Source organism: Mobula birostris, chromosome 20 (assembly GCF_030028105.1).
Source record: "Mobula birostris isolate sMobBir1 chromosome 20, sMobBir1.hap1, whole genome shotgun sequence".
In the NCBI taxonomy this organism is placed as follows: domain Eukaryota; kingdom Metazoa; phylum Chordata; class Chondrichthyes; order Myliobatiformes; family Myliobatidae; genus Mobula; species Mobula birostris.
Genome location: NC_092389.1, coordinates 54,269,532 through 54,296,859, shown reverse-complemented (window position 1 = coordinate 54,296,859; position 27,328 = coordinate 54,269,532). Strand labels below are relative to the sequence as shown.

The 27,328-nt window shown below is 44.3% G+C and overlaps 2 protein-coding genes across 2 annotated transcripts in view; both read right to left on the bottom strand.

Annotated features, from left to right (window-relative positions):
• Positions 1-27,328, bottom strand: part of LOC140184969 (uncharacterized) — a 351,453-nt gene that overhangs the window by 58,078 nt on the left and 266,047 nt on the right. The gene's annotated exons all lie outside the window — the stretch shown is intronic.
• On the bottom strand, positions 2,068-24,879 carry LOC140185181 (zinc-binding protein A33-like). The gene is made up of 6 exons (XM_072238579.1): positions 24,456-24,879; positions 23,671-23,766; positions 23,053-23,286; positions 21,612-21,634; positions 21,406-21,524; positions 2,068-7,582 (listed from the first exon to the last, which is right to left on the bottom strand). Exons 1-6 carry the CDS (start codon positions 24,864-24,866, stop codon positions 7,029-7,031), a joined length of 1,437 nt encoding a protein of 478 aa, XP_072094680.1. The 5' UTR covers positions 24,867-24,879; the 3' UTR covers positions 2,068-7,028.

Sequence of the window (27,328 nt, the reverse complement as noted above, 5' to 3'; positions counted from 1 at the left end):
ATATTTGTGTTTCCATGAGATGGAGAATGGGACTCCACAAGGCGGTATTTGTAGCCCTTCATTATTTAATATTATGATTAATGTTATTTTCTCTGAGATGGGAACTCTGGTGGGTAAATCACTATATGCAGATGATGTAGCTTCAGAGATTAGAGGTAGTGTATCAATTTTACTCTAAGTAAGAAACAATTTACAATGAATACAGTCGAACAGTGGGCAAATATTTGAGGCTTTGAGCTTTTCGTCGCTCAGAGCACGTTGTGTGGTTTACAGACAGGATTAATCGACCTGCACTCGATTTAAAATAATATAATAAAACCCTTGAGGATCTGTCAGTTTTTATGATTTTCTTATTTGGACGGTCTGTGCAGGTACAGGTGGGCATGATATATTTGTTTTTCCATGAGGTAGAGAATGGGACCTTTCAGGGCAGTATTTGTAGCCCTTCGTTATTTCATATTATGATAAATGATATTTTCTCTGAGATAGGTACTGTGAAGGGTAAATCACGACATGCAGATGATGGAGCTTTATGGATTAGAGTATTTCAATTTTACTATAAATAGAATGTAATTTATAGTTGACGGCTGAAGCAGTATGCAAATATTTGCTGATTTGAGTTTCTGTCACTGAAACACGTTGTGTGTTTTACAAACAGAATTAATAGACTTGTACTTGATCTCAAGTGACGCCCGTGTCAGTGGTGAGATTTCCAGGCATGTGGATGGAAGCACCATATCACTAAAATAATTGAGAAATATAAGGGAACATTGAATGTCCTCAAACAACCATGTGGGTGTTCTTGGGGTGCAACACGAAAATCTTTGTTGACCATTTATATTTGTTTAATTCAATCTGTTCTTGATTATGGCTGAAGTTGATCATCCTCATCTTCAACTTTAGAATGCTTAGGTGTGATACCAGCACAGGCTTTAAGATTGTGTTGTAGTGCAGTAAGGTCGTCTCCTGTTTCGGCTTTACTGGTTGAAATGGGACAATTGTCCTCACAATGACAGAGGGTTAAGTTGCTGTTAACATACTGGGTTAAATTGAGGGGGTAAAGAAATGATCATCCTGTTAAAGGTGTTCTGGAGGACTGATAGGAACATCACAAGAACAATACGTTCAGTTTTGGGTGGTTGGGTTCTTATCAAGCTGGGAATATGGGTGTATTGGATGATACAATATTTCCCACTGTCGCTTTCTCTGTAGCACCACCTTGATTTTTTTTCCAATGACTGTAGTTAATTTTAGGTTATACAACTGGATTCTGTGTTGCCTGAGTATCTGCTCGTTCATCAGTACAGTAATGAAAGTTATTATCACATGGTAACTATTTTTAAAGTTGGATCAAAATATAATTTAACTGGGATTGTTGGTGTGACTGTTTTGTGCCTGAATTGCAGGTAATGTTAAAGAAATGACTTACCAGCCATTCATCTGTATTTGAAGCAGAATTCTTTGTCATCATTTTAGGGTTACAGTGGGTGTAGGAAATTGGTCCTTGCAAACTTGTAATTTGTTCAGAATCCTTTTCAGTTTTGATGAGTTTTAAAACAGATCATTCTAGCAGAAGGTCAGATTGACTGTTGGAAACTCGTCAAACAGTATTCCATGTACAAAGTTTGGTTTGTACGTCTGCACCTTATGGGCCCTGCACACAGCACTATCCAGCGAAGTGATGAGGTTGACTGTTTAGCAACAAAAGCTGCTAAAATTTCAACTGTGGATATAGACCTTACACTTAGCAAATCAGAAATTAAGGGGTTGGTAGGGTTAAGAATTAGGAGCTTTTGGCAGGACTTGTAGGATAATGGAGATAAGGACAGACACCTTTACAGAGTTCATAAATCAGTTGGTTTATAGAAGAAGGGCTTAAAACAAGATGGGAAGAAACTATATTGACACGACTTAGAATTTCCCACAGCATGCTTAATTATACCTTGTATCTAATTGGAAAACTACATTCTGTGTCGTGTACATTTTGTCGTTATGAAACTGTTAAACACATACTATTTCAGTGTGAAGCATATAAGTTTGAAAAAAATGCAGGCTTCGTTACATTCCTTGGGGTTGATAGTTTTCATATAAAACTTTATTAAGTTCTGGAGTGACTTTAAGTTAATTCAGAGTATTAAGCAGGAAAAGGCATGTAATAATAGTAATGTCACAATTATATCGGGGGACGTCAATACGCAAGGGAATTGGGAAAATCAGGTTGGTGTCGGATCGCAAGGGAGGGAATTTGTTGAATGCCTATGAGACGGCTTTATAGAGCAGCTTGTGTTGGGGCCTACTCGGGGAAAGGGTAATTACCCTGATCTTATTCGGGAGCTTAAAGAAAAAGAACCCTGAGAAGGCAGTGATCATAATATAATTGAATTCATACTGCAATTTGAGAGGGAGAAGCCTAAGTCACATGTGTCAGTCTCGCAATGGAACAAAGGGAATTACAGAGGCATGAGAGGGGAACTTGTCCGGGTGAATTGGAGGAGGCTACTGCAGGGATGACGGCTGATCAGAGGTGGCTGAAGTATCTGGGAATCGTTTACAAGGCGCAGGATAGACAAGTCCCACAGAAGAATTTCTCAAATAGCAGGGGAAGGCAAACGTGGCTGACGGGGAAATTAAAGAGAGAACATAGAAGCGTACAGCACAGCACAGTACAGGCCCTTCGGCCCACAATGTTGTGCCGACCCTCAAACATTCCCTCCCATATAACCCCCAAGTCAAATTCCTCCATATACCAGCCTAACAGTCTCTTAAATTTTACTAGCGTATCTGCCTTCAGCACTGACTCAGGCAGGGCATTCCACGCACCAACCACTCTCTGATTAAAAAAACCTTCCTCTAAAGTCCCCCTTGAACTTCCCACCCCTTATCTTAAAGCCATGTCCTCTTGTATTGAGCAGTGGTGCCCTGGGGAAGAGGCGCTGGCTATCCACTCTATCTATTCCTCTTATTATCTTGTACACCTCTATCATGTCTCCTCTCATCCTCCTTCTCTCCAAAGAGTAAAGCCCTAGCTCCCTTACTCTCCAATCATACTCGATACTCTCTAAACCAGGCAGCATGCTAGTAAATCTCCTCTGTACCCTTTCCAGTGCTTCCACATCCTTCCTATAGTGAGGCGACCAGAACAGGGCACAGTACTCCAAGTGTAGGCTAACCAGAGTTTTATAGAGCTGCATCATTACCTCGCGGCTCTTAAACTCTATCCCTCGACTTATGAAAGCTAACACTCAGAAGGTTTCTTAACTACCCTATCTATCTGTGAGGCAACTTTCAGGGGTCTGTGGACATGTACCCCCAGATCGCTCTGCTCCTACACACTACCAAGTATCCTGCCATTTACTTTGTACTCTGCCTTGGAGTTTGTCCTTCCAAAGTGTACCACCTCACACTTCTCTGGGTTGAACTCTATCTGCCACTTCTCAGCCCACTTCTGCATCCTATCAATGTCTCCCTGCAATCTTCGACAATCCCCTACACTATCTACAACACCACCAACCTTTGTGTAGTCTGCAAACTTGCCAACCCACCCTTCTACTCCTACACCCAGGTCGTTAATAAAAATCACGAAAAGTAGAGGTCCCAGAACCGATTCTTGTGGGACACGACTAGTCACAATCCTCCAATCTCAATGTACTCCCTCCACCACGACCCTCTGCTTTCTGCAGGGAAGCCAATTCTGAATCTACCTGGCCAAACTTCCCTGGATTCCATGCCTTCTGACTTTCTGAATAAATCTACCGTCTGGAACCGTGTTAAATGCCTTACTAAAATCTATGTAGATCACATCCACTGCAGTACCCTCATCTATATGCCTGGTCACCTCCTCAAAGAACTCTATCAGGCGTGTTCGACACGATCTGCCCTTTACAAAGCCAAGCTGACTGTCCCTGATCAGACCATGTTTCTCTAAATGCCCACAGACCCCATTTCTAAGATTTTTTTCCAACAGCTTTCCCACCACAGACGTAAGGCTCACTGGTCTATAATTACCCGGACTATCCCAACTACCTTTTTTGAACGAGAGGACAACATTCACTTCCCTCCAATCCTCCGGTACCATTCCCGCAGACAACGAGAACATTAAGGTCCTAGCCAGAGGCTCAGCAATCTCTTGCCTCGTCTCGTGGGGCAGCCTGGGAAATATTCCGTCAGGCCCCGGGGACTTATCCGTCCTAATGTATCTTAACAACTCCAACACCTCCTCTCCCTTAATATCAACATGCTCCAGAACATCAACCTCACTGATATTGTCCTCACCGTCATCGTTCCCTCTCATTCGTGAATACCGAAGAGAAGTATTCATTGAGGACCTCGCTCACCTCCACAGCCTCCAGGCATATCTTCCCACCTTTATCTCTAATCGGTCCTACATTCACTCCTGTCATCCTTTTGTTCTTCACATAACTGAAGAATGCTTTGGGGTTTTCCTTTACTCTTCTCGCCAAGGCCTTCTCATGCCCCCTTCTTGCTCTCCTCAGCCCCTTCTTAAGCTCCTTTCTTGCTACCCTATATTCCTCAATAGACCCATCTGATCCTTGCTTCCTGAACCTCATGTATGCTGCCTTCTTCCTCCTGACTAGATTTTCACCTCACTTGTCACCCATGGTTCCGTCACCCTACCATTCTTTATCTTCAGCACCGGAACAAATTTATCCCTAAACATCGACCACATGTCCATAGTACATTTCCCTGGAAAAACATCATCCCAATTCACACTCGCAAGTTCTAGCCTTATAGCCTCATAATTTGCCCTTCCCCAATTCAAAATATTCCTTTCCTCTCTGATTCTATCCTTTTTCATGATAACGCTAAAGGCCAGGGAGCGGTGGTCACTGTCCCCCAGATGCTCACCCACTGAGAGATCTGTGACCTGACCCGATCCGTTACCTAATATGAGATCTGGTATGGGATTCACCCTAGTCGGCCTGGTAACATACTGTGAACAGTAACTGCTCCTTTCCCAAAAGAGGATTCTGCTACATTACCCACCCTTTCTGTAGCTGTAATAGTATCCCTGACTAGCATTGCCACCCCTCCTCCCCTGACCCCCCATCCGTTTTAAAGCACTGAAATCCAGGAATATTGAGAATCCATTCCTGCCCTGGTGCCAGCCAAGCCTCTTAAGGACTGTGTAAAACCTAAGGAAATGGCATATAAGTTAGTAAAAGCGTGTGGGAGATTGGATGATTGGGATGCTTTTAAAATCCAACAAAAGTGTACTAAAAGACAATAAGAATGATAAAGATGAATTATGAGGACAAACTAGCTATTAATATAAGACGGGATGCCAAAAGTTTTTTTTCGTCAGTTACATAAAGAGTGAAATGGAGACGAGAGTTGATATTGGACCACTGGAAATTGACTCTGGTGAGGTAGTGATGGGGGACACAGAAATGACAGATGAACTGAATGAATACTTGGTATCAGTCTTCACTGTGGAAGACGCTCGCAGAGCACGAGAGGTCCATGAGTGTCAGGGGGAGGAGTGAGTGACAAAGGAAAAGTGCCAGGCAAACTCAAATGTCTTCAGGTGGATCAGTCACATGGGCCAGATGGACTACATTGCAGAGTCCAGAGGGAGGTTGCTGAATGGATGATGGATGCATTGGTGACGATCTTTCAAGAATTACTTGATTCCGGCATGGTCTTGGAGAACTGGAAAATTGAAAATTGAAATATTTAAAAAATGGAGGAAGGCAGAAAATGGAGAAAGGAAATTATAGGCCAGTTAGCCTGATCTTAGTGGTTGGGAAAGTGTAGTCTGTTTTCGAGAAGATTTTCCAAGGTATTTGGAGTCGAATGATAAAATAAGTCAATGTCAGCATGGTTTCTGTAAATGACAACCGTGCCTAACAAATCTTTAGAGGTCTTTGAGGAAGTGAAAAGGAGGGTGGGTGGATAAATGAGAGGCAGTGGATATCACTTACTTGGGTTTTCAGAAGACCTTTGATAAGGTACCACAGATGAGGCTGCCGAACAAGTTAAAATCTTATGGCGTTGCAGGACAGATACTGGAATGGATACAGAAATGGCTGACAGGTAAGAGACAGCGAGCAGAGATAAAGGGGGCCTTTTCAGGTTGGCTGCCAGTGACGAGTGGTGTTCCCCAGAGTCAGTATCTGGACTGCTACTTTTCATATTGTTTGTCAACGATTAAGATAATGAAATTGATGACTTTGGGGCAAAGTCTGCAGATGATACGAAGATAGGTGGAGGGGTGGGAAGTGTTGAGGAAGCAATGCGATTGCAGCTGGACAGACAAATTGGAAGAACAGTAAAAAAAAAAGTGGCAGATTGAATACAGTATTGGGAAATGTATGATAATGAATTTTGGTCAAAGGAATAATAGTGTGGACTATTATTTTAATGGGGAGATAATTCAAACATCAGAGATGCAGGGGACTTAGGAATCTTCGTGTAAGAGTCCAAGAAGGTTATTTCGCAGCTTGAGCCTGTGGTAAAGAAGGAAAATGCAATGTTGGCTTTTCTTTGAAGGGGGATAGAATATTAAACAAAGGAGATAATGCTGAGCCTTTAAAACACACAAGTCAGGCCGTACTTGGAGTTTTGTCAATGTTTTGGGTCCCATGTCTCAGAACGGAGAAGGGATCTCATTGAAACCTAACATGTGTTGAAACGACTAGACAGGGTGGATGTGGAGAGGTTGTTTCACGTGGTGGTGATATCCAGACTAGAGGGCACAGCATCAAGATTGAGGGGAGATCTTTTTGAACAGAGGTAAGGAGGAATATTTTTATCCAGAGAGTAGTGACCCTGTGGAATACTTTTCCACAGAATGCGATGGAAGCTGTCTGTGGGTATATTTAACGCGGAAGTTGATCATTTTCTGATCGTTCAGACCATCAGAGGATAATGCGAGAACGCAGGTGTATGGGGTTTAGTGGGATCCGGGATCAGCCATGATGGAAACTCCTCCCGTGTTTATTTCACTCTCCGCACATTTATATTTACAGGGACTTTACTCCTGACGCCGGTCCCAGGACCCGACCCGTTTACAGACCCGGAGTGCAACCAGAGCAGATTCTCAGCCACTGATTTCCATCCCAAGGCCAGAAGAAAGGATAAAGTTTCCCCGTGAACTTATTCCCAGTGAAGGTGTGGAGATGGGACTTGGTCTCCGCGTTGTAAAATGAAACTGCCCCGGACTCGTAACTGAGATAAACTCCCACCCTCCCGGGGATGGGACCGGCAGGGAGACGGGACTCGGGGGAGGTGAGAACATCGAACACGTCATAATCCCGATGTAACACATCATCTACCTGCCTGATGATCCAGAATCCGGTCTCCGGACTCAGACTGACCCCTGCCTTCCTGTCCACAGACTCTGCGGCGACTCCTAGACCCCAAACCCTATTCCCCGCCACCTCCACCTCCCAGTAATGTCTCCCCGATGTGAATCCCTCCGATCCCAGCACACGAGCCCGATTTGTGAATCTCTTCCCGGTGTCAGGGAGATCCCTCCAGTTCCCGGTCCGTCTCACACTCTTCCGATCCTCAGACACCTCGAGCTCCGGATGCGCCGTTTCCACATCCAGGGTGACAGAGACTGGGGAAAGAAACAGAGAATTAGAGGGTCCCTGGGGATCGGGAGGGACGGGGAGGGAGACTCAGGCAGCGCGGCCCCTATACCGGAATATAGGCCGCTGGGTCTCAGGCACAGTCAGGTGGCTGACAAGAATCTTTCCCGGGGTTTTACCCAGTCACAGCGGATGGAGAACCAGTATCTCCCTGAGGTTTAGCTTCCGGTCCGGACAGCGGAGTTTTCCCGATGAATAGACACAGAATGCTGGAGGGTCTCTGCGGATCAGGCAGCATGTGTGGAGAGAGATGAACAGTCTACGTTTCAAGAATAGAAACAAATAGGAGAGATAGCCAGCAGAAACGGGCGTGGGGTGGGGGTGAATTCAGATGGTAAGGGGTGAGTGAATGGATTTGAACAAGATGTCACAGAGGCTCTTCGGCCCAACTTGTTCATTCCAATCAATTTGTTTTAATGAGCTAGTCCATTATTCCTTTCCACCTTTCTTATCCACATACCTGCCAAGATGCATTTTAAAACATTGTCACTGTACCCAGCTCTACAGTTAATCAAGGGCCCATTGTAAACGTGGGTAGCCCTCTTCGCTGTCCACTATGCAATGATTTTAGTGTCACCCAGAAACCTACTAACTATATTACCTACATTCTCATCGAAATCATTAATATGAATGACAAACAACCCCGGCCCCAGCACAGGCCCCCAGTCCTCTGTGTTTAAGAGACACTTGGACAGACACTTCAATAGGCAAGGCACAGAGGGAGGCGGACCTACTGCCGGCCAATGGGATGAATGCAGATAGAAGTATAGAACTCTAGAACACTACAGCACAGAAAACAGACCATTCGGCCCTTCTAGTCAGTGCCGAAACGTTATTCCGTAAGTCCCATTAACCTGCACCCAATCCATAACCGTCCTGACCTCTCCCATCCATGTATCTATCCAATTTATTCTTAAAGCTTAAGAGTGAGCCCTCATTTACCACATTAGATGGCAGCTCGTTCCACACTCCCACTTCTCTCTAAGTGAAGAAGTTTTCCCCTAAACCTTTCCCCTTTCACCCTAAAGCCATGTCCTCTCGTATTTATCTCTCCTAATCTAAGTGGAAAGAGACTACTCGGATTTACTCTGTCTGTATAATATTGTAAACCTCTATCAAATCCGCCCCCACCCCATTCTTCTACGCTCCAAGGAATAAAGTCCTAATCTGTTCAATCTGTCCCAGTAACTCAACTCCTGAAGACCCGACAACATCCTAGTAAATCTTCTCTGCACTCTTTCAGTCTTGCTGATATCCTTCCTATAGTTAGGTGACCAGAACTGCACACAATGCTCCAAACTGTGTTTTAAAAAAAGATGGTAAATAGGTCAGCACAGAGGTGGTGGGTCAAAGGGCACATTTCTATGCTGTACAGCCATAGCTCTGTGAACTGTTGACTGAGACCATACCCACCCCCATCGGTGCAGAGAATTCCAAACAGACAGTGACAACTGACCTTTGACTCCTCAGACAGAGGAAACATCCTCCCTGCATCCTGCCTGTTGAGCCCTGAAATAACTTTGTGTTTCCCTAAGATCTCCACTCATTCTTCGAAGCAGGGAACAGAGAAAAAAGAACAGTACTGCACAGGAACAGGCCCTTCATTCAATTTTAGTTCATTTGTGAGTGTGAAGTGTAAAATGGAGGAGTGTGGAGGTTAGAGATAGTAAAGGAGGTGAAAATGGCAACCAGTAGGGGTGAGATGAATGCCAGTTTGAAGCAGAGGCAAGTGGGGGAGGGATGGAGAGCCTGCAAGTGAACTGTGTGTGTAGACGTAACGAGAAGGTGGAGGGGACAAAGCTGGGAGATGTAAACTCGTCTACATCTTTATTCTTTCTACCAAAATGCATGCACGACTTCCCTACTCAGTAATCTTTTCATCACTTCTTCGCCCATTTTCCTGATCTGTCTCTGTCCTTCGCCAGATTCCAAGCTTCAGCAGCTCTACTTGCCCTTCAGCTGTCTTCATCTCATCTGCAAGCTTGGTCACAAAGGCAGGAATTCTGTCGTCCAAATCATTCGTTGTCTATCTTGCCTTTGTGAAACTTGAAGAATTCCAGCAGATCTGTCAACCAAGATTGCTCCTTCAGGGAAGGCATGCTGTCTTGGGCCTATTTTATCATGTCCCTCTGTGTATCCAAAAGTTCGTCCTTAATACTGGACTGCAACATCTTCCCAAGCACACCACATCCATGCCAACCATTTCACTGAAGAAAGACCAATTCATGTGTAATTTCCTTTCCTCAGAGTGAAGTGACCTTTGCAATATCCAGTGGCCTTGAATGATTCTGGATCTCGTGATTCTTGAGAGATCATTAATGACGCATCCACATTCACTTCAGCTACCTTTATCCGAACACTGGGATGTAGTCCATGTGGTGCAGGTGATTTATCTACCTCAGACCTTTCACCTTCCCACACACTCTCTCCTCAGTAATAGCAAAAACGTATGTCCCCTGACACTCTCAGCTTTCTGACGAGCAGCGGATATCTTCCCCAGTGAGGTTTGACACAGAACAGTACGCAATTCCCACTACCATGTCTTTGGCATGTTCCATAGGTCCAATATCCACACTTACCTCTCTCTCACTTGGGAAATATTTGAAATAAAAACTTTCTGTATCTACTTGTGTATTATTGGCATGTTTTCCCTCGTATCTCATTTTTTCTCGCCTTATTATTTTAGTTACAATCTGTTGGTGATTGAAACCTTCTTGATATCCTGCTAATCTCTGTTAAAATGTATGCCCTGTCTTTTACTTTTATGCTGTATCTGACTTCCCTTGTCAACCGCAGTTACCCTATCCTCCCGGTATAATACATCTTCATATTCGGGACATATCTATCCTGTGTCTTCCGAATTGCCCCCAGAAACCTCAGCTTTTGCTATTCATGTTCCCTTTCCAATCTACTCTGGTCAACTCCTCCGTCATGTCTCTGTCATTCCCTTTACATCACCCTAATACTGATACATCCAACTTTACTTCTCCATCTCAAACTGTGGGGTGGGTTCTATCATTTTCAGTTTACAGCTTCCTCAGGGTTCTTTTACCTTGAGCTCCCTAATCCTGTCTGGTTTGTTACACAAATCCCAGTCGAGAATTGCTTCCCTCCCAATAGACTCAACCAGAAACTATATTAAAAAGTCATCTCTTAGGCACTTTACAAATTTCCTCTCTGGAATGCAACACCAACTTGATTTTCCTAATCTACCTGCATTTTGAAATCCCCCATCCCTATTATCACCTTACCCTTTATACATGCCTTTTCTATCTCCTGATGTAATTTGTACCCCATACCCTGGCTACTATTGGGAAGTCTGTATACAACTCTCACCAAGGTCTTTTACCCTTGCAGTTTCTTAATTCTACCTACAAAGATTCTACACCTTCCAATTTTGTGTCACCTCACTAAAGATTTGATTTCAGTTCTTTTTTTTTTTCAACAGACCCTCCCCAGCCTCTCTGCCTACCTGCCTGTCCTTTGAACACAAGGTGTATCCTTGGATGTTGAGCTTCAAGCCACGATCGTCTTTCCACCACAACTCAATGATGCCAACAACGTTATACCTGCCAATCTCTACCTGTGCTACAACATCATCTACCTTAATCAGTATACTGGAGCAATCAAATATAACACCTTCAGTCCTGTATTCATCAGCCTATGCGACACTGTCCACAGGAACTTAAGCAAGGTCTTTGATGTTGATTATAGACGACACTGGGGATATTCTCTGAAATTCTGGCACCCCGACTATTGGAAGGATGACATTTCACAGGACAGAAGGCCTCAGAAGGAAATTACCAGGACTGGGGACTGTGGGTTAACAGGAGAGAGTGGATAAGCGGGGTCTATTTCTCTGGAGTGCAGGGTGTTGAGGGATGACCCGTTATTGAACTGTATAAAATCATAAGAGACTTAGATAAGGCAAGAGTATTTTTTTTCCTGAACTTGGGAGTACAGAATCAAAGGGTAAGAGGGGATCTGTGGAGTAACTTTCTCTCAGAGAGGGAGGTGGGCAGATGGAATTTGATATCAGCAGAAACATAGAAACATAGAAACATAGAAAATAGGTGCAGGAGTAGGCCATTCGGCCCTTCGAACCTGCACCGCCATTTATTATGATCATGGCTGATCATCCAACTCAGAACACCGCCCCAGCCTTCCCTCCACACCCCCTGATCCCCGTAGCCACAAGGGCCATATCTAACTCCCTCTTAAATACAGCCAATGAACTGGCCTCAACTGTTTCCTGTGGCAGAGTATTCCACAGATTCACCACTCTCTGTGTGAAGAAGTTTTTCCTAATCTCGGTCCTAAAAGGCATCCCCTTTATCCTCAAACTGTGAACCCTTGTTCTGGACTTCCCCAACATTGGGAACAATCTTCCTGCATCTAGCCTGTCCAATCCCTTTAGGATTTTATACGTTTCAATCAGAGGCCCCCTCAATCTTCTAACTTCCAATGAGTACAAGCCCAGTTCATCCAATCTTTCTTCATATGAAAGTCCTGCCATCCCAGGAATCAATCTGGTGAACTTTCTTTGCACTCCCTCTATGCCAAGGATGTCTTTCTTCAGATTAGGGGACCAAAACTGCACACAATACTCAAGGTGTGGTCCCACCAAGACCTTGTACAACTGCAGTAGTACCTCCCTGCTCCTGTACTCGAATCCTCTCGCCATAAATGCCAGCATACCATTCACCTTTTTCACTGCCTGCTGTACCTGCATGCCCACTTTCAATGACTGGTGTATAATGACATCCAGGTCTCGTTGCACCTCCCCTTTTCCTAATCGGCCACCATTCAGATAATAATCTGTTTTCCTATTTTTGCCACCAAAGTGGATAACTTCACATTTATCCACATTAAATTGCATCTGCCATGAATTTTCCCACTCACCCAACGTATCCAAGTCACTCTGCATCCTCTTAGCATCCTCCTCACAGCTAACACTGCCACCCAGCTTCGTGTCATCCGCAAACTTGGAGATGCTGCATTTCATTCCCTCATCCAAGTCATTAATATATATTGTAAACAACTGGGGTCCCAGCACTGAGCCTTGCGGTACCCCACTAGTAACTACCTGCCATTCTGAAAAGGGCCCGTTTATTCCCACTTTTTGCTTCCTGTCTGCTAACCAACTCTCCATCCACATCAATACCTTACCCCCAATACCGTGTGCTTTAAGTTTGCACACTAGTCTCCTGTGTGGGACCTTGTCAAAAGCCTTCTGAAAATCCAAATATACCACATCCACTGGTTCTCCTCTATCCACTATACTAGTTACATCCTCAAAAAATTCTATGAGATTCGTCAGACATGATTTTCCTTTCACAAATCCATGCTGACTTTGTCCGATGATTTCACCGCTTTCCAAATGTGCTGTTATCACATCTTTGATAACTGACTCCAGCAGTTTCCCCACCACCGACGTTAGGCTAACCGGTCTATAATTCTCCGGCTTCTCTCTCCCTCCTTTTTTTAAAAAGTGGGGTTACATTAGCCACCCTCCAATCCTCAGGAACTAGTCCAGAATCTAACGAGTTTTGTAAAATTATCACTAATGCATCCACTATTTCTTGGGCTACTTCCTTAAGCACCCTAGGATGCAGACCATCTGGCCCTGGGGATTTATCTGCCTTTAATCCCTTCAATTTACCTAACACCACTTCCCTACTAACATGTATTTCGCTCAGTTCCTCCATCTCACTGGACCCTCTGTCCCCTACTGTTTCTGGAAGATTATTTATGTCCTCCTTAGTGAAGATAGAACCAAAATAATTATTCAATTGGTCTGCCATGTCCTTGCTCTCCATAATTAATTCACCTGTTTCTGTCTGTAGGGGACCTACATTTGTCTTTACCAGTCTTTTCCTTTTTACATATCTATAAAAGCTTTTACAATCAGTTTTTATGTTCCCTGCCAGTTTTCTCTCATAATCTTTTTTCCCCTTCCTAATTAAGCCCTTGTCCTCCTCTGCTGAACTCTGAACTTCTCCCAGTCTTCAGGTGAGCCACTTTCTCTGGCTAATTTGTATGCTTCTTCTTTGGAATTGATACTATCCCTAATTTCTCTTGTCAGCCACGGGTGCGCTACCTTCCTTGATTTATTCTTTTGCCAAACTGGGATGAACAATTGTTGTAGTTCATCCATGCAATCTTTAAATGCTTGCCATTGCATATCCACCGTCAATCCTTTAAGTGTCATTTGCCAGTCTATCTTAGCTAATTCACGTCTCATACCTTCAAAGTTAACCCTCTTTAAGTTCAGAACCTTTGTTTCTGTATTAACTATGTAACTCTCCATCTTAATGAAGAATTCCACCATATTATGGTCACTCTTACCCAAGGGGCCTCTCACGACAAGATTGCTAATTAACCCTTCCTCATTGCTCAAAACCCAATCCAGAATAGCCTGCTCTCTAGTTGGTTCCTCGACATGTTGGTTCAAAAAACCATCCTGCATACATTCCAAGAAATCCTCTTCCTCAGCACCTTTACCAATTTGTTTCACCCAATCTACATGTAGATTGAAGTCACCCATTATAACTGCTGTTCCTTTATTGCACACATTTCTAATTTCCTGTTTAATACCATCTCCGACCTCACTACTACTGTGAGGTGGCCTGTACACAACTCCCACCAGCGTCTTCTGCCCCTTGGTGTTACGCAGCTCTACCCATGTCGATTCCACATCTTCCCGGCTTATGTCCTTCCTTTCTATTGCGTTAATCTCTTCTTTAACCAGCAACGCCACCCCACCTCCCCTTCCTTCATATCTATCCCTCCTGAATATTAGATATCCCTGCACGTTGAGCTCCCATCCTTGGTCACCCTGGAGCCATGTTTCTGTGATCCCAACTATATCATAATCATTAATAACAATCTGCACTTTCAATTCATCCACCTTAATACGAATGCTCCTTGCATTGACACACAAAACCTTCAGGCGCTCTTTTACAACTCTCTTAGCGCTAATACAATTATGTTGAAAAGTGGCCCTTTTTAATGCTTGCCCTGGAATTGTCGGCCTGCCACTTTTACTTTTCTCCTTAGTACTTTTTGCTTCTACCCTCACTTTACACCCCTCTGTCTCTCTGCACCGGTTCCCATCCCCCTGTTGTGAACTAACCTCCTCACACCTAGCCTCTTTAATTTGATTCCCACCCCCCAACCATTCTAGTTTAAAGTCACCTCAGTAGTCCTCGCTAATCTCCCTGCCAGGATATTGGTCCCCCTAGGATTCAAGTGTAACCCGTCCTTTTTGTACAGGTCACGCCTGCGCCAAAAGAGGTCCCAATGATCCAAAAACTTGAATCCCTGCCCCCTGCTCCAATCCCTCAGCCACGCATTTACCCTCCACCTCATCGCAATAGCAGCCTCAAAAAATTCTATGAGATTCGTCAGACATGATTTTCCTTTCACAAATCCACGTTGACTTTAGGCTAACCGGTCTATAATTCCCCGGTTTCTCTCTCCCTCCTTTTTTAAAAAGTGGGGTTACATTATCCACCCTCCTGTAGCAATAAGTTCAGACAGATACACAAATAAGGAATGATACCAGGGATATGGTACAAACACATGCAAATTGGATCTTAGTTTTGCAGATAGATGAAGGGGACCGTGGGTTCAACATCTGCCATTGCTCTTCCCAGATCATCCTCCTGAGGAATCTCACCCTGGAGCCTGTCTGCGAACTGTTGATGTGACGTCACGTCAGAGGGCAGCTCAGTGCACAGAGCAGACAGACTGGGTAAGGACGGCAGATTTCATTCCCAAATGGGAAGTTGTGCCTGTCTCTTTGGCCATGAGTCACACTCTCATAGTGTGTATGTGTTGATTGTGGTAAATAACAGTGTGTTTGTGTGTACACATTGAAGGAGAGTGTGCACATTGAAGTATTTGCATATCACAGTGTGTCATCGCATGTCTGGTGTGTGCTGACAATGTATGACATGTGAGTGAGTTGTTTAAATAAATAACTCACTGTGTCTGAAGATATTGGTCTCCAGGTTACTGAGGGAAGTAACAACGTACGTTGCTGAGGCTCTGACTAAGACCTGCCAAGCCTCCTTGTGTATGTGTGTGAGGAGGTTTGCAGGCCGATTATGCTGTGTGTGCTTCTCCCGAGGTGTAATAGTGACCGATATCAATGCTGGTTGGAGTGTCCGGGCTCAGTCTCACAATGATTCAATGGGGTGGTTTGATGACAACAGTGAGGATCGCGACTCCAGCAGGGGGCAGACCTGAGTCAATGAAAGTCTGCAGTCACAGAGAGGTCAGTCTGCAGGTCGGGCAGCTTCCGTGGATATGATCAGTCAACGTTTCGGGCCGGAGCCCTTCGTCAGGACCGAAACGTTGACTGATTATTTCCACGCATGATGCCCGACCTGCTGAGTTCCTCCAGCATGTTGTGAGTGTTGCTTTGACCCCAGCATCTGCAGAGTATTTTGTGTTTACAGAGAGGTCAGACTGGGCAAGCAGGCTCAATCTCCCAATGCTTCAACGTGGTGGTTTGATAACCATGACCGTAAGACATGGGAGCAGAATTAGGCCATTTGGCCCACCGAGTCTGCTCTGCCTTTCAATCGTGACTGACTGTTTTTCTTCCCTCCTCAGCCCCACACCCCGGCATTCTCCACGTAACCTTTGATGCTGTTCAATCTCGAACCAACGTTCCCTCTAATTTTTAGTAGTCAGTGTGCACGAAAATCTTATGTTGTGCAAATTATTTTCCTGTGACAAAAGTATGTGCGCACTGAATGCACAGATGGCATGTAGATTTACAAAATATTTGACATAAAACTGCACAGAGTAACAGGAAAATTACATACATATTTAAGTCACTCAGTTATTTTTTTTTCTCTCTCCTGTCTTTGGCATTTACCCATTCTTTGTAAACTCTATCTAGACTAATAGAACTTCAATCCAATTGGTAGCTTTCGATTCTCATTAACATATCCACATGACATTCACCTAAACGGTTTCGCAGCTTGTTTTTGAGTTGATTCGTTAGGCTAAAACCTCGCTCACAGTCCGCACTAGACACAAGAAAGGTTCCCCCAATGTCCATCAACTGTGCGAGGTCACAAAACTGTTCATTTTGAAGTACAAATGCCACCGTTTGAGCAAAGTTTGAAATCAGTTTGGATTTAATTTTTTCTTGCACGGAAAATTTGAAATCATTAAACTGTCTAACTAGTACCGTATTTTCAGCTAGAAAATCATGATATTTTTAGACACAAGGCATTAACTTTTTCATCGCCAAATATGAAGTCATAACCTGTAATTGTGGAGAAATCAAAAGCTGACCATTCTTGTACCTCATCTTCAGGAAACCTTTCTTCTAAATGCACACAAAGACTATGTATAAAAGTCAACAGCGAACTTGTATTTACTGTGATATTTTCTTCACGTTGTTGGCTTAGCAAAACTTTAACTTTGTTACTACATGAAATACTGTCTCCCAGATCCCAGAACAGGAAAGGTGAGGTGACGTAAATTAGTGACGTACATTGTGGTATTTGAAAAAAAAACGACTAACTAGTTTACAGAAACATTTAGCTAAAAGATTATTTTCAATAAGTATAATTATTAATTACTACATTACTTCAGGTAACTAAACTTTTGTGCACACATTAATTTCCTTTGTGTGCTGGTTGAAAAATGTGTGTACGTGCGCACACACGCACAGCTTAGAGGGAACATAGTCCAGAACCTATCACGTTCTACCTTAAATTCCTCCAAGGACCTGGCCACAGCTGCCTGTGGTAACAAATTCCACAAATTCACCACCTTCTGGCTAAAGAGCTTTCTCTGCATCTCTGTTTTAAATGGACGCCCCACTATACTGAGGCTGTGTCCCCTTGTCCTACACTCCCCCACCACGGGAAATATCCTTTCCACATCTACTCCTGGCCTTTCAACATTCAGAAGTTTTCCAGTGAGATCCCCCCTCATCTTTGTAAATTACACTGAGTACAGGAACAGAGTTATCAAACATTCCTTGTATGATATCCCTTTCATTCCTGGATTCATCCTTGTGAACCTCCTGTGAACACTCACAAATACCTGCACATCTTTTCTTAGATGAGGAGCCCAAAACTGTTCGCAATACTCAGGGTGAGGCTTCACCAGTGCCTTATAAAGCCTCAGCATCACATCCCTGCTCTTATATAATCAACCTGTTGAATTGAATGCTAACATTGCATTTATCTTCCTCAACATCGACTCTACCTGCAAGTGAACCTTTAGGTTTTCTGCAGAAGGACTCCCAGATCGCAGATTTCTGTTTTTTCCTCCCCATTTAAAAAAAATATTTCTAATATCAAAGTGCATGACCATGCATTTTCCAACATTGTATTTAATTTGACACTTTCTTGCCCATTCTCCTCATCCACGTATTTGTGCAGCCTGTCTGTTTGCTCAACACTACCTGTCCCTATACCAATGTTTGTATCATCTGCAAACTTGACAACAAAGCCATCCTTTCAATCATTGATATACAGCATAAAAAGAATTGGTACCAACACTGACCATGGTGCAACACTGCTAGTCACTGGCAGCCAAACAGGAAAGGTTTGTTTTTCTCTCATTTACTGCCTCCTACCCTGCCAACTTTTCTGTAATACCGTGGGCTCTTAACTTGGTAAGCAGCTTGTCAAAGGCCTTCTGAGAGTCCAAATACACAACATCCCTGCATTCCCGTTATCACTCCTACTTGTAATCTCCTCATAGAATTCCAACAGCTTCATCAGGCAGGATTTTCCCTGAAGGAAACCGTGTTGACTTTGTACAATCTTGTCCTGTCACATTAAGTACTCCATCATCTCATCCTTAACAATTGGCTCTATCATCTTCCCAAACACAGAGGTGATGCTAAATGGTCCACAATTTCTTTTCTGCTGCCTTCCTCTTTACTTAAAGAGTAGAGTGACATTTGCAGTTTTCCAGTCCTCTGACGATATGACAGAGTCCAATGATTTCTGAAAGATGATTTCTAATGCCTCCGCAATGTCTACCAGTGATCTTTCACAACACTGGGGTGCAGTTCGTCTGGTCCGGGTGGCCTATGTACCATTAGGTCTTTCAGCTTTTTGAGCACCTTCCCCCCTGTAACAGTAACTGCACCCACTTCTCTTCCCTCGCACCCTTCAACATCTGGTACAGTGCTAGTGTTTTCCACAATGAAGCAAAATACTCATTTAGTTTATCTTCCATCTCTTTCTCCCCCGTTATTATATATCTGGACTCATTTTCTAGTCGTCCTAACTCCACTCTGATCTCTATTTTTTTTACATACTTGAAAAAACATTTTTACTATCCACTTTGATGTTGTTTGCTCGCTTGCTTTACAAAGACAGGTGTGTGAAAGTGGCCCATATGATTGTGGCAGACCTGAATCACCCCACCACAAACTGTACCAGTTGCTACCAACCGGGAAACGGTACCGCAGCATAACTCAGGACCACCAGGCTATAGGACTGCTTAACTCATCTGACATAATTGTATTTCGATGTCACATTGATTATCCTGTTGTACATACTATTTATTATAAATTACCGTAAATTGCACATTGCACATTTACACAGAGATGTAACGTAAAGATTTTTACTCCTCATGTATAGGAAGGATGACAAAATATTCAATTCAATTCAATTTCATATTTCATTGCTCCCCTCCCAATCACTCTTGTACTTGCTCTCTGCAGGTATTTAAAAGCTTCACAATCCTCTGTCTTCCTACTAATTTTTGATTTGTTGTATGCCCTCTCTGCTTTTACATTGTCTTCCCTTGTACTATTTTGCTATTTGAGTATTTATTTATTTTTGGAATACACCTACCCTGCACCTTCCTCATTTCCCATAAATTCACACCATTTCTGCTCTGCTGTCATCCCTTCCAGAATCTCCTTCCGGTTTGCTTTGGACAACTCCTCTCTCAGACCACTGTCATATCTTCTACCCCTCTGAAATACTACAACGTCAGACTTTACTTTCTGCTTATCAAATTTCAACTTGAACTCAGTCATGTTGTGAGCACTGCCTCCTAAGGGTTCCTTTACCTAATCACCTCTGGTTCAATACATAACACCCAATCCAGTAGAGCTGTTCCCCCAGTAGGCTCAACGACAAACTGCTCAAAAAAGCCACCACATGGCATTCAACAAATTCACTCTCTTGAGATCTATTACCAACCGGATTTTCCCAATTGACCTGCATGTTGAAATCTCCCATGACTATCAAGTCCTTTTGATTGGCCTTTTCCACTTCCAGTTGTAATCTGTGATCCACATCCCATCTACTGTTGGGAGGCCTGTATATAACTGCCATCAGGGTCCTTTTACCTTTGCAGTTTCTTAACTCAACCCACAAGGATTAAATATCTTCCTATCCTATGTCACAACTTTCTACTGATTCACCAGCAGAGCCACGCCACCCTCTCTGCCTACCTTCCTCCACCACCGATACATTGTGTAACCTTGGACATCCCAACTACAACCATCCTTCAGCCACGATTCCGTCATAGCCATAACATGGTATCCGACAATCTGTAATCGAGCAACAAAATCATCCACCTTATTTCTTATACTCCGTGCATTGAGATATAACACTTTGAGTACTGTATTTGCTACCTTTTTTGATTCTGCATCCCTTCTGCACTGATACTCACCCTGCTGGCTGCAATTTTGTCCTCGCATCTGTCAGCCCCATCTGACAGTCTACACGCTGTCTCTGCTTTTTTCACCATCAGTCCTAATCAGAGTCCCTTCACTCTGGTTTGCTCGCCCCTGCCAAATGTGTTTAGACCCTCCCTTTCAGGTGTATCGAACCTCCCTGTGAGAGTATTGTTCCCTCTCGGGTTCAGGTGCAATCTATCACTTATGAACAGGTCATACCTCCCCGAGACGAGATTCCCATGATCCAGGAACCTGAAGCCCTGCCTCATGCAGCAGCTTCTCAGCAACACATTAACCTGTCAAATCCTCCTGTTTCTACCCTCAGCAGCACCTGGCACAGGCAGCAACCCAGAAATTACAATCCTGGAGGTACTGCTTCTCGGCTTTCTACCAAGCTCTCCAAATTCTATTTTCAGGACTTATTTGGTGTTACTTCCTATGTCATTGGTATCAATGTGTACCAAGATATCTGGCTGTGTTCCCTCCCTCTCTAAAATGCTGCGAACACAATCAGAGATGTCCCTGACCCTGGCACCTAGGAGGCACATACCATTCGGGTGTCCCATTCATGTCCACAGAATCTCTTGTCTGTTCCCCTGACGACTGAGTCCCATATCACTAGAGTTCCCTCTTCTCCCTCTAACAACAGTGACAGTTGCCCGTTCAGCAGGCGGGGGCAAAGACCTGCGTCAGTCAGAATCTGCACTCCCAGCGCACGAAGGACTTGTGTGTTTTTCTGACTATCCCGGTCACCACACTGATACCCGCTTTTGTTCACTACGATATCATGAAATCAGTATTAGTTTCCCAGCTCCTGTGGTGGGGTTCAAACTCATGTCTTGGCGTGTTAGTGCAGTGGCCTGGGATCGGGACACAGTGGTTCATCTGCCAGTCCCGTGTATTGGTTGTATTCTGGCCCTGTGCATGTGTGTTCAGGGGTCTGATATCTCCAACTGACCATGTGACAGTGATGCCTCCCAGTCGGTGGGGCTAATGTGGAATAAACTTCAGTTCCCCTTCAGCCATTATTATAGACAATCTTCACTTCAAGTTATAACTTAATTGTGTCTCAGAAACAAGAAGAAAAAAAAAAACCTTTGCAAGTTTTACCTCGATTAATGACATCAAGTGTTTCTCTCAGCACTTTGTTCAAAAAATAGGGGTGATAGAAATTTTCAACTGGTAGGGCCTCATCAGTCACTGACAATTCCTGGATATCATCATTAATCCTGTAAGTATTAAACTGCTGGTTATAAACTGGAAATCTAAACTATTTTACAAATCCATACAGGGTTTCAGTAAAGAGTATGTCCTACCTCCTGTTCCGATGAGTTTCCTCCTGAAATAAATAAAACACAAATCTGATTAGACTTGGACTTACTGTCCGCATCCTGAATTTCATCCAAACAATTACAAGGTGTTAAAAATTTCCACTCCCACAGTCACTCACATACGCAGACAATACAGAACCATGGGGTAACTTACCAAGAACATTTCTGAAAGTTAGTCTGAGAGAATACAACTTACAGGAAAGACAGGGCAGGTTGTGCATTTTCATTTGGATATGACGTCAGGGTGATAAGATGGAGGAATTTAAGATCAGTGATGGATTTCATTGCGTTCAGGTGGAGAAAGTACCTCTATTTATGGGGAGACTTTTGGGGAGATGAAATTGCAGATGGATTTTAATGAATCCCAGAAGAAATTTATTGAAGGGAACGTGGAACTCGCTGCCACAGGAGTGGTTGAAGCAGAACAGCGGAGATTGAATGTAATGGGGAAACTGGATAAACATGGAGTTCGGGCACTGTTGCTGGGTGTGGTGAGCAGGTGGGAGGTGGATTGTGAAGCACTGAGACTGATAGGAGAAAATGGACCAAAAGGACTGCTTATGATGGAGAATGGGACACAATCCCATGTAAAATTAAATCGAAGGTGTAAAGTGAAAAGTGAAAGTTTCCTTAACCTGATGGATCCTGGATATAGAGGATAATTCTGATGTGTGGGTCACATTCTTCGTTCTCAGTGATTGACAGATAGATCCTCGCACCCATTGCACCAGACAAACTCACAGACTGTGACTGGAACTGGGTCTTTATGGGAGTTTGAGAGGATATTTACTGTGGTAATTAAGGACACAATCAGCAGATCTGTGTTATGATCAGAGTGAATCATTTCAGAGAAGATTGCATTCTGTCCTGGGATGTACAGAAGTTGTGTAAGGTCATTTCTGGGACAACAACAACCGTGAATAGTTTCATCAATTGTCTGGTGAGAAACAGTTTACTGCCATTTGTAAATGCTGTGTGTAGGAGCAATGTCTCTATTTTCTGTCTGCATTGTATTCTGTGTTGCATGTTTATGAAGGTAACACGTCATGTGAGTGGGGTGTGGTAATAACGCAGGGAGTAAGTTACATATTTGTGCTTTGTTCTGGGCAGTTTTCAGCTGAGGATAGACGGATGTCATATCTTTTGTTGACCGCTTCACTGCAGCTTAATTTACAATTAATTACGCTGACGTTTCATCGCTTCAAGATTGTACGGTGCTAATGAAGGGTATCACACTTCGACATTTTGGAACGTCTTTATTGTCGTGATTGGAGGGCGCTTCATACAAGCATAACAATCTGTGCAATATTGCCAGCAGTGACAATTGATTTTTTTTCGAATTGGCCACTGTGCTGGGTTTATTTCAAATATACCAGTGTTCATTTAGTGCCCTTTGACAGAAACAAATTGAAATATAACCTCTCACCTTGAGAAATATCATACTGTCTTTTTGATCCATCTGTTCCTTTAACTTTGAGACTTCCTCCTGAATAATCCTGATATTCTCTTGAATCTCTCGAAGATTTTTCTTCATTGGACTCAGAATCCTCGCCTCTTCTTCCCCGAGATCCCTGAGTAAACTCTGCTCTTTCTCAGTGACAATCTGGCGCAGTTCAGCAAACTGGGATGTGATGTGGGACTGAACGCTGTGTGACTGATGCTGTTGAATGAAGGGCAAAGATTAATTTACTGTATTGCTGTGTTGCATTTCCTTATGATATTAAGGTGACTAGTCGGTCCATTAATGTCCATGCTAGTTCTGAGAGCATTCCCGGCAACCCCATTCTCTCACATTTTCCTGAAATCTATTCTCCCTCATTGACCCATTAACTACCACCTGATTCACATACAGCATCCCCACCTTCACAGGGTTAATTGTAATTAACCATTCATGCAGCATATCCGCGGGATGTGTCTGAACGTGCAAACTCCACACAGACAGCACCAGAGTTCAGGATCGCTGGAGCTGCGATACTCTGCTATTCTGCATTAGAGGGAGCAAAACTATACAGTAATATCAGAAATTCCGCTCAGGAAGACTCACCAGAACTCCGGAAATCTTCTCTTTCTGTTGCTGCTCCTTTTCCTGGAAGTCTGATTCCATTTTTGTGAGAGAGTCTAAGGAAGATTTTAGCTGATCCTGGAAGTCAGAGAGCGAAGGAAATGGAAACGAAGATGTATCAAAAGAAACAGGTGTTCAAACCCGATTATCGCTCACAAAATGCTGGAGGAACTGAACGACTCAGGCAGCATCTATGCTGGGGGAAAAATAGTCGCCGTTTGGGGATGGCACCCTTCGCTTGGACTGGAAATCAATGGGGCAGAAGCCAGAATAAAAAGGGTAAGATTCAGTCGGCAAATGACGGGTGAGACAACGTGAGGGGGACGTGGTGTAAGGTGATGAAGTTAAGAAGATGAGAGGGGTCAGGTGGGGAGGCAAAGAGCTAAAGAAAATGGGATCTATACGAAAGGATAATCGACCATAGAAGAAACGGGAGGAATTGGGACTGTATGGGATTCCGAATGGTGGCGAGTGAGGCGGTGTGGGAGTCAGGCGTAGCACTAGGCCCGCTTGCAGGTAACAGTGCCAGGAGGGAGATCGGTGCAGAGGAGCAAGTGGACAAGGGAGTTACAGTACGGACAGCGATCGCCACACAGCCTGGAGAGTTGTGGGGAAAGGGTGGGTCTGGGCTGTTGGAGGGAAAGATGTGTTTGGTGGTTGAATCCGGTTGGAGATGGCGAAAGTCGCGGGGAATGATGTGAAGGCTCCCGTGGTTCCAGGCAGAAGAACGGAGGAGAGAGTGAGGATCAAATTCAGGTTAGTTTTACCTTGTAGATTTTAACAGCTTCTTTAATCGGCATGAAGTGGTGCTCTCTGTGTTCCTGCGCAACTGCACAGATCAGACAGATCAGTGTCTTGTCCGTTTCACAAAACAGCTTCAGTTCTTCCTCATGTTCCTCGCAGTGAAATTTACTTTCCTTCCCTTTCGGATTCAGGTTTAGATTTCGAGCTTTTTCAGCCAAATTTACTAAGGCCCGATTTACCCTGAGGGTGCGGTCAGCAAACACCTCTCTACATTCGGGGCAGGAGTTTCTCTCCTCCCTTTCCCAATACTGTGTGATACAAGAGCGACAGAAGTTGTGCCCACACTCCAGTGACACCGGATCGGTGAAAACATCGAGGCAGATGGAACAAATTGCCTCCTCGGTCCAACTCTCGGCCCGTCCTTTCGAAGCCATGTGAACTCCCGGCACTTCCTGATTCAGAATGATTTCACTTTCGGGGCGGGGCTGATCCCCTGCAGTACCGCGATTGTCCACTACATGTCGCTGCAGACTCGGGAAATGAACATTCTGCTGTTGGAGGTGTTCACTTCGAAGTAATAGTGGTAATTTCCATATCAGGGTGAGATCAGCAACACACTAAACAGGTCTGAACATAAATAAAAACTCGGCAATGGACTGCCTAAACCCGGCTGCGAAAGGAGGGGCGTTGGGCATGGGGCTTGCCACCTCATCTCGTAAAATGGCAGTGCACAGAAATGCCAAACGAACCTCCAAAGGCCTCATCCCTGGGACCGGTAGGACCTTCCCCGGAAGATCATTGAAGTCGTGTGGTGAAAGAAGAAGCCTCAGGGCCGATCAACCTTCGCCCTGGACAGGGGACTCTGGCGAGATGCTGGTGGGGGCCTGTGCCCCGGTAGGCGTGATGGGCTAAAGAAGAAGCAGAACAGAAATGCAGCCGGAGTGAAGAGCCTGGTTCAGTCTGAGGCAGGACTGAAAGGGACAAGTTCTGAAAAGAGAGGCACAAGAGACTGCAGATGCTGGAATCTCCGGTAAGAAATGTGATGCTGGAGTGACTGAGCGTGGCCGGCAGCATCTTGGGAGAGAAATGTATAATCGACTTTCCGGGACGAGATCCTTCATCTGGACTGTCTCAACCCGAAATTTCGATTGTCCGTTTCCCTCCACAGATGCTGACTGACTTGCTGAGTTCCTCCAGCAGCTCGCTTTTTTTTTCCAAGTGTAAAGAGAGTCAGACTGGGGTGTAAAACCGGGTTTAAGTAACTATTGAAAACAACTATTAAATTAGTTCATGCCATGAAAGTGGGGATGTGGAGAGAATATTGTGCTGTGACAAGACAGATGCTGTGGCTGCAGCGAAAAGTACAGGACTGGACATTCCACATCACAGGGTGGAAAACATTTTAGTCGGTGAAGTCCCGAAGAAACTTTCTGACTTTACCCATGTCTGTCCCAGCTTCAGTGAAAGGCCAGTTTCCACAATTCTGGACAGAGCCCAGACGTTGATGTTTTTTTTTTTATTTTAAATCAAAATAAGCATTACACACCATAAATATTCACAAAGATAAACCGTGCAATGCCTTTACCCGAAGATCAGTGACCCTTATGTCACGCAGCTGCTGTGGCACAGGCCCTTCCATCTTTCTCCACATATCTTCACCAGCCCACAGTCCGCAAAGAGGTGAGTGACCGTCCCGTCTCCACTGCAGTAATCTCGGGGCAGCTATTAGATTCATCCGAGCACATCCTGGTTGGAGTCCAACCAACCATTGAGCACGTCTACATGAAACGCCGTCGTAGCAAAGCAGCATCCATCATCAGAGATGCTCACCACCCAGACCAGGCTCTTTTCTCGCTGCTGCAATCCGGTACAAGATGCAAGAGCTCAGGTCTCGCAGCACCGGGTCCAGGAACAGTTACTACACCTCAACCATCAGGCTCTGCAACAACAGAGGATAACTACACCCACTTACCGTCCATTGAGATGCTCCCACAACCAATCGTCGTACTGGGCCTGTATCAAAATTGGTGAAATTGGTGAAATCAGAGGTGGTTTGACTCAGACCGATCGCGTTGATCATGTCTCAGAATTAGAGAAGTAAAAGAGACAGGCACAATCTCACAGGGTATTGACAGTGTTGGGGCAGGAATGATGTTTCCCCTGGCTGGGCTCTGGAACCATGGTCCACAGACTTAAATCACAGTTCACCTCAGCAGGACTGAGATGCGGAGAAATTTCCTCCCCAGTGCAGCGAATCTTTGGAATTTTCTCCACGAGGTTTCTAAATTGAATAGACATATTTTGGGCCTCAGCGCTGATGGGGACATTGAAGTGGTGTTGAGGTCAAAGGTCAGACATGGAGACGCTTCAGATGAGGTTCACAAGGATGATTCCAGGAATGAAAGGGTTATTATACGAGGAACGATCGATGGCTCTGGGTCTGTACTCGGTTGAATTCAAAAGGGTGAGGGGAATCTGATTGAAACCTTTTTGAATACTGAAATGTAGACAGAGTAGATGTAGAAAGGATGTTTCCCATGGAGTGAGAGTCTCGGACAAAAAGGCACAGGCTCTGCATCGGGAAGCGCCCTTTCAAACCTGAGATGCTGAGAAATGTCTTTTCACAAAGCATGGTGAATTTGTGGAATTTGTAGCCACATGCAGCTGTGGAGGCGAGGTCGTTGGGTGTCATTAAGGTGGAGATTGCTAGGTTCTTGATTGGACATGACATCAAAGGATACGGGCAAAAGGCCGGGTACTGGGGTTGAGGAGGAGAGAGGGAAAAGGATCAACCATGAGTGAACGGCGGAGCAGACTCGATGTGCCAGACGGCTTAAATCGGCTCCTGGGACTTATGGTCTTATGCTCTTATGTTCTGTAGATTTTCTCAGTGTCC

What these genes read in the sequence shown, in the direction of transcription:
- LOC140185181 (XM_072238579.1), bottom strand. Translation starts at nt 24,866, where the DNA reads ATGGCTTCGAAAGGACGGGCCGAGAGTTGGACCGAGGAGGCAATTTGT. An exon ending in ACAGTATGATATTTCTCAAG is followed by an intron (nt 21,635 to 23,052) that starts GTGAGAGGTTAT and finishes TATTTATTTCAG; the next exon opens with GAGGAAACTCATCGGAACAG. An exon ending in GAAACTCATCGGAACAGGAG is followed by an intron (nt 21,525 to 21,611) that starts GTAGGACATACT and finishes TAATACTTACAG; the next exon opens with GATTAATGATGATATCCAGG.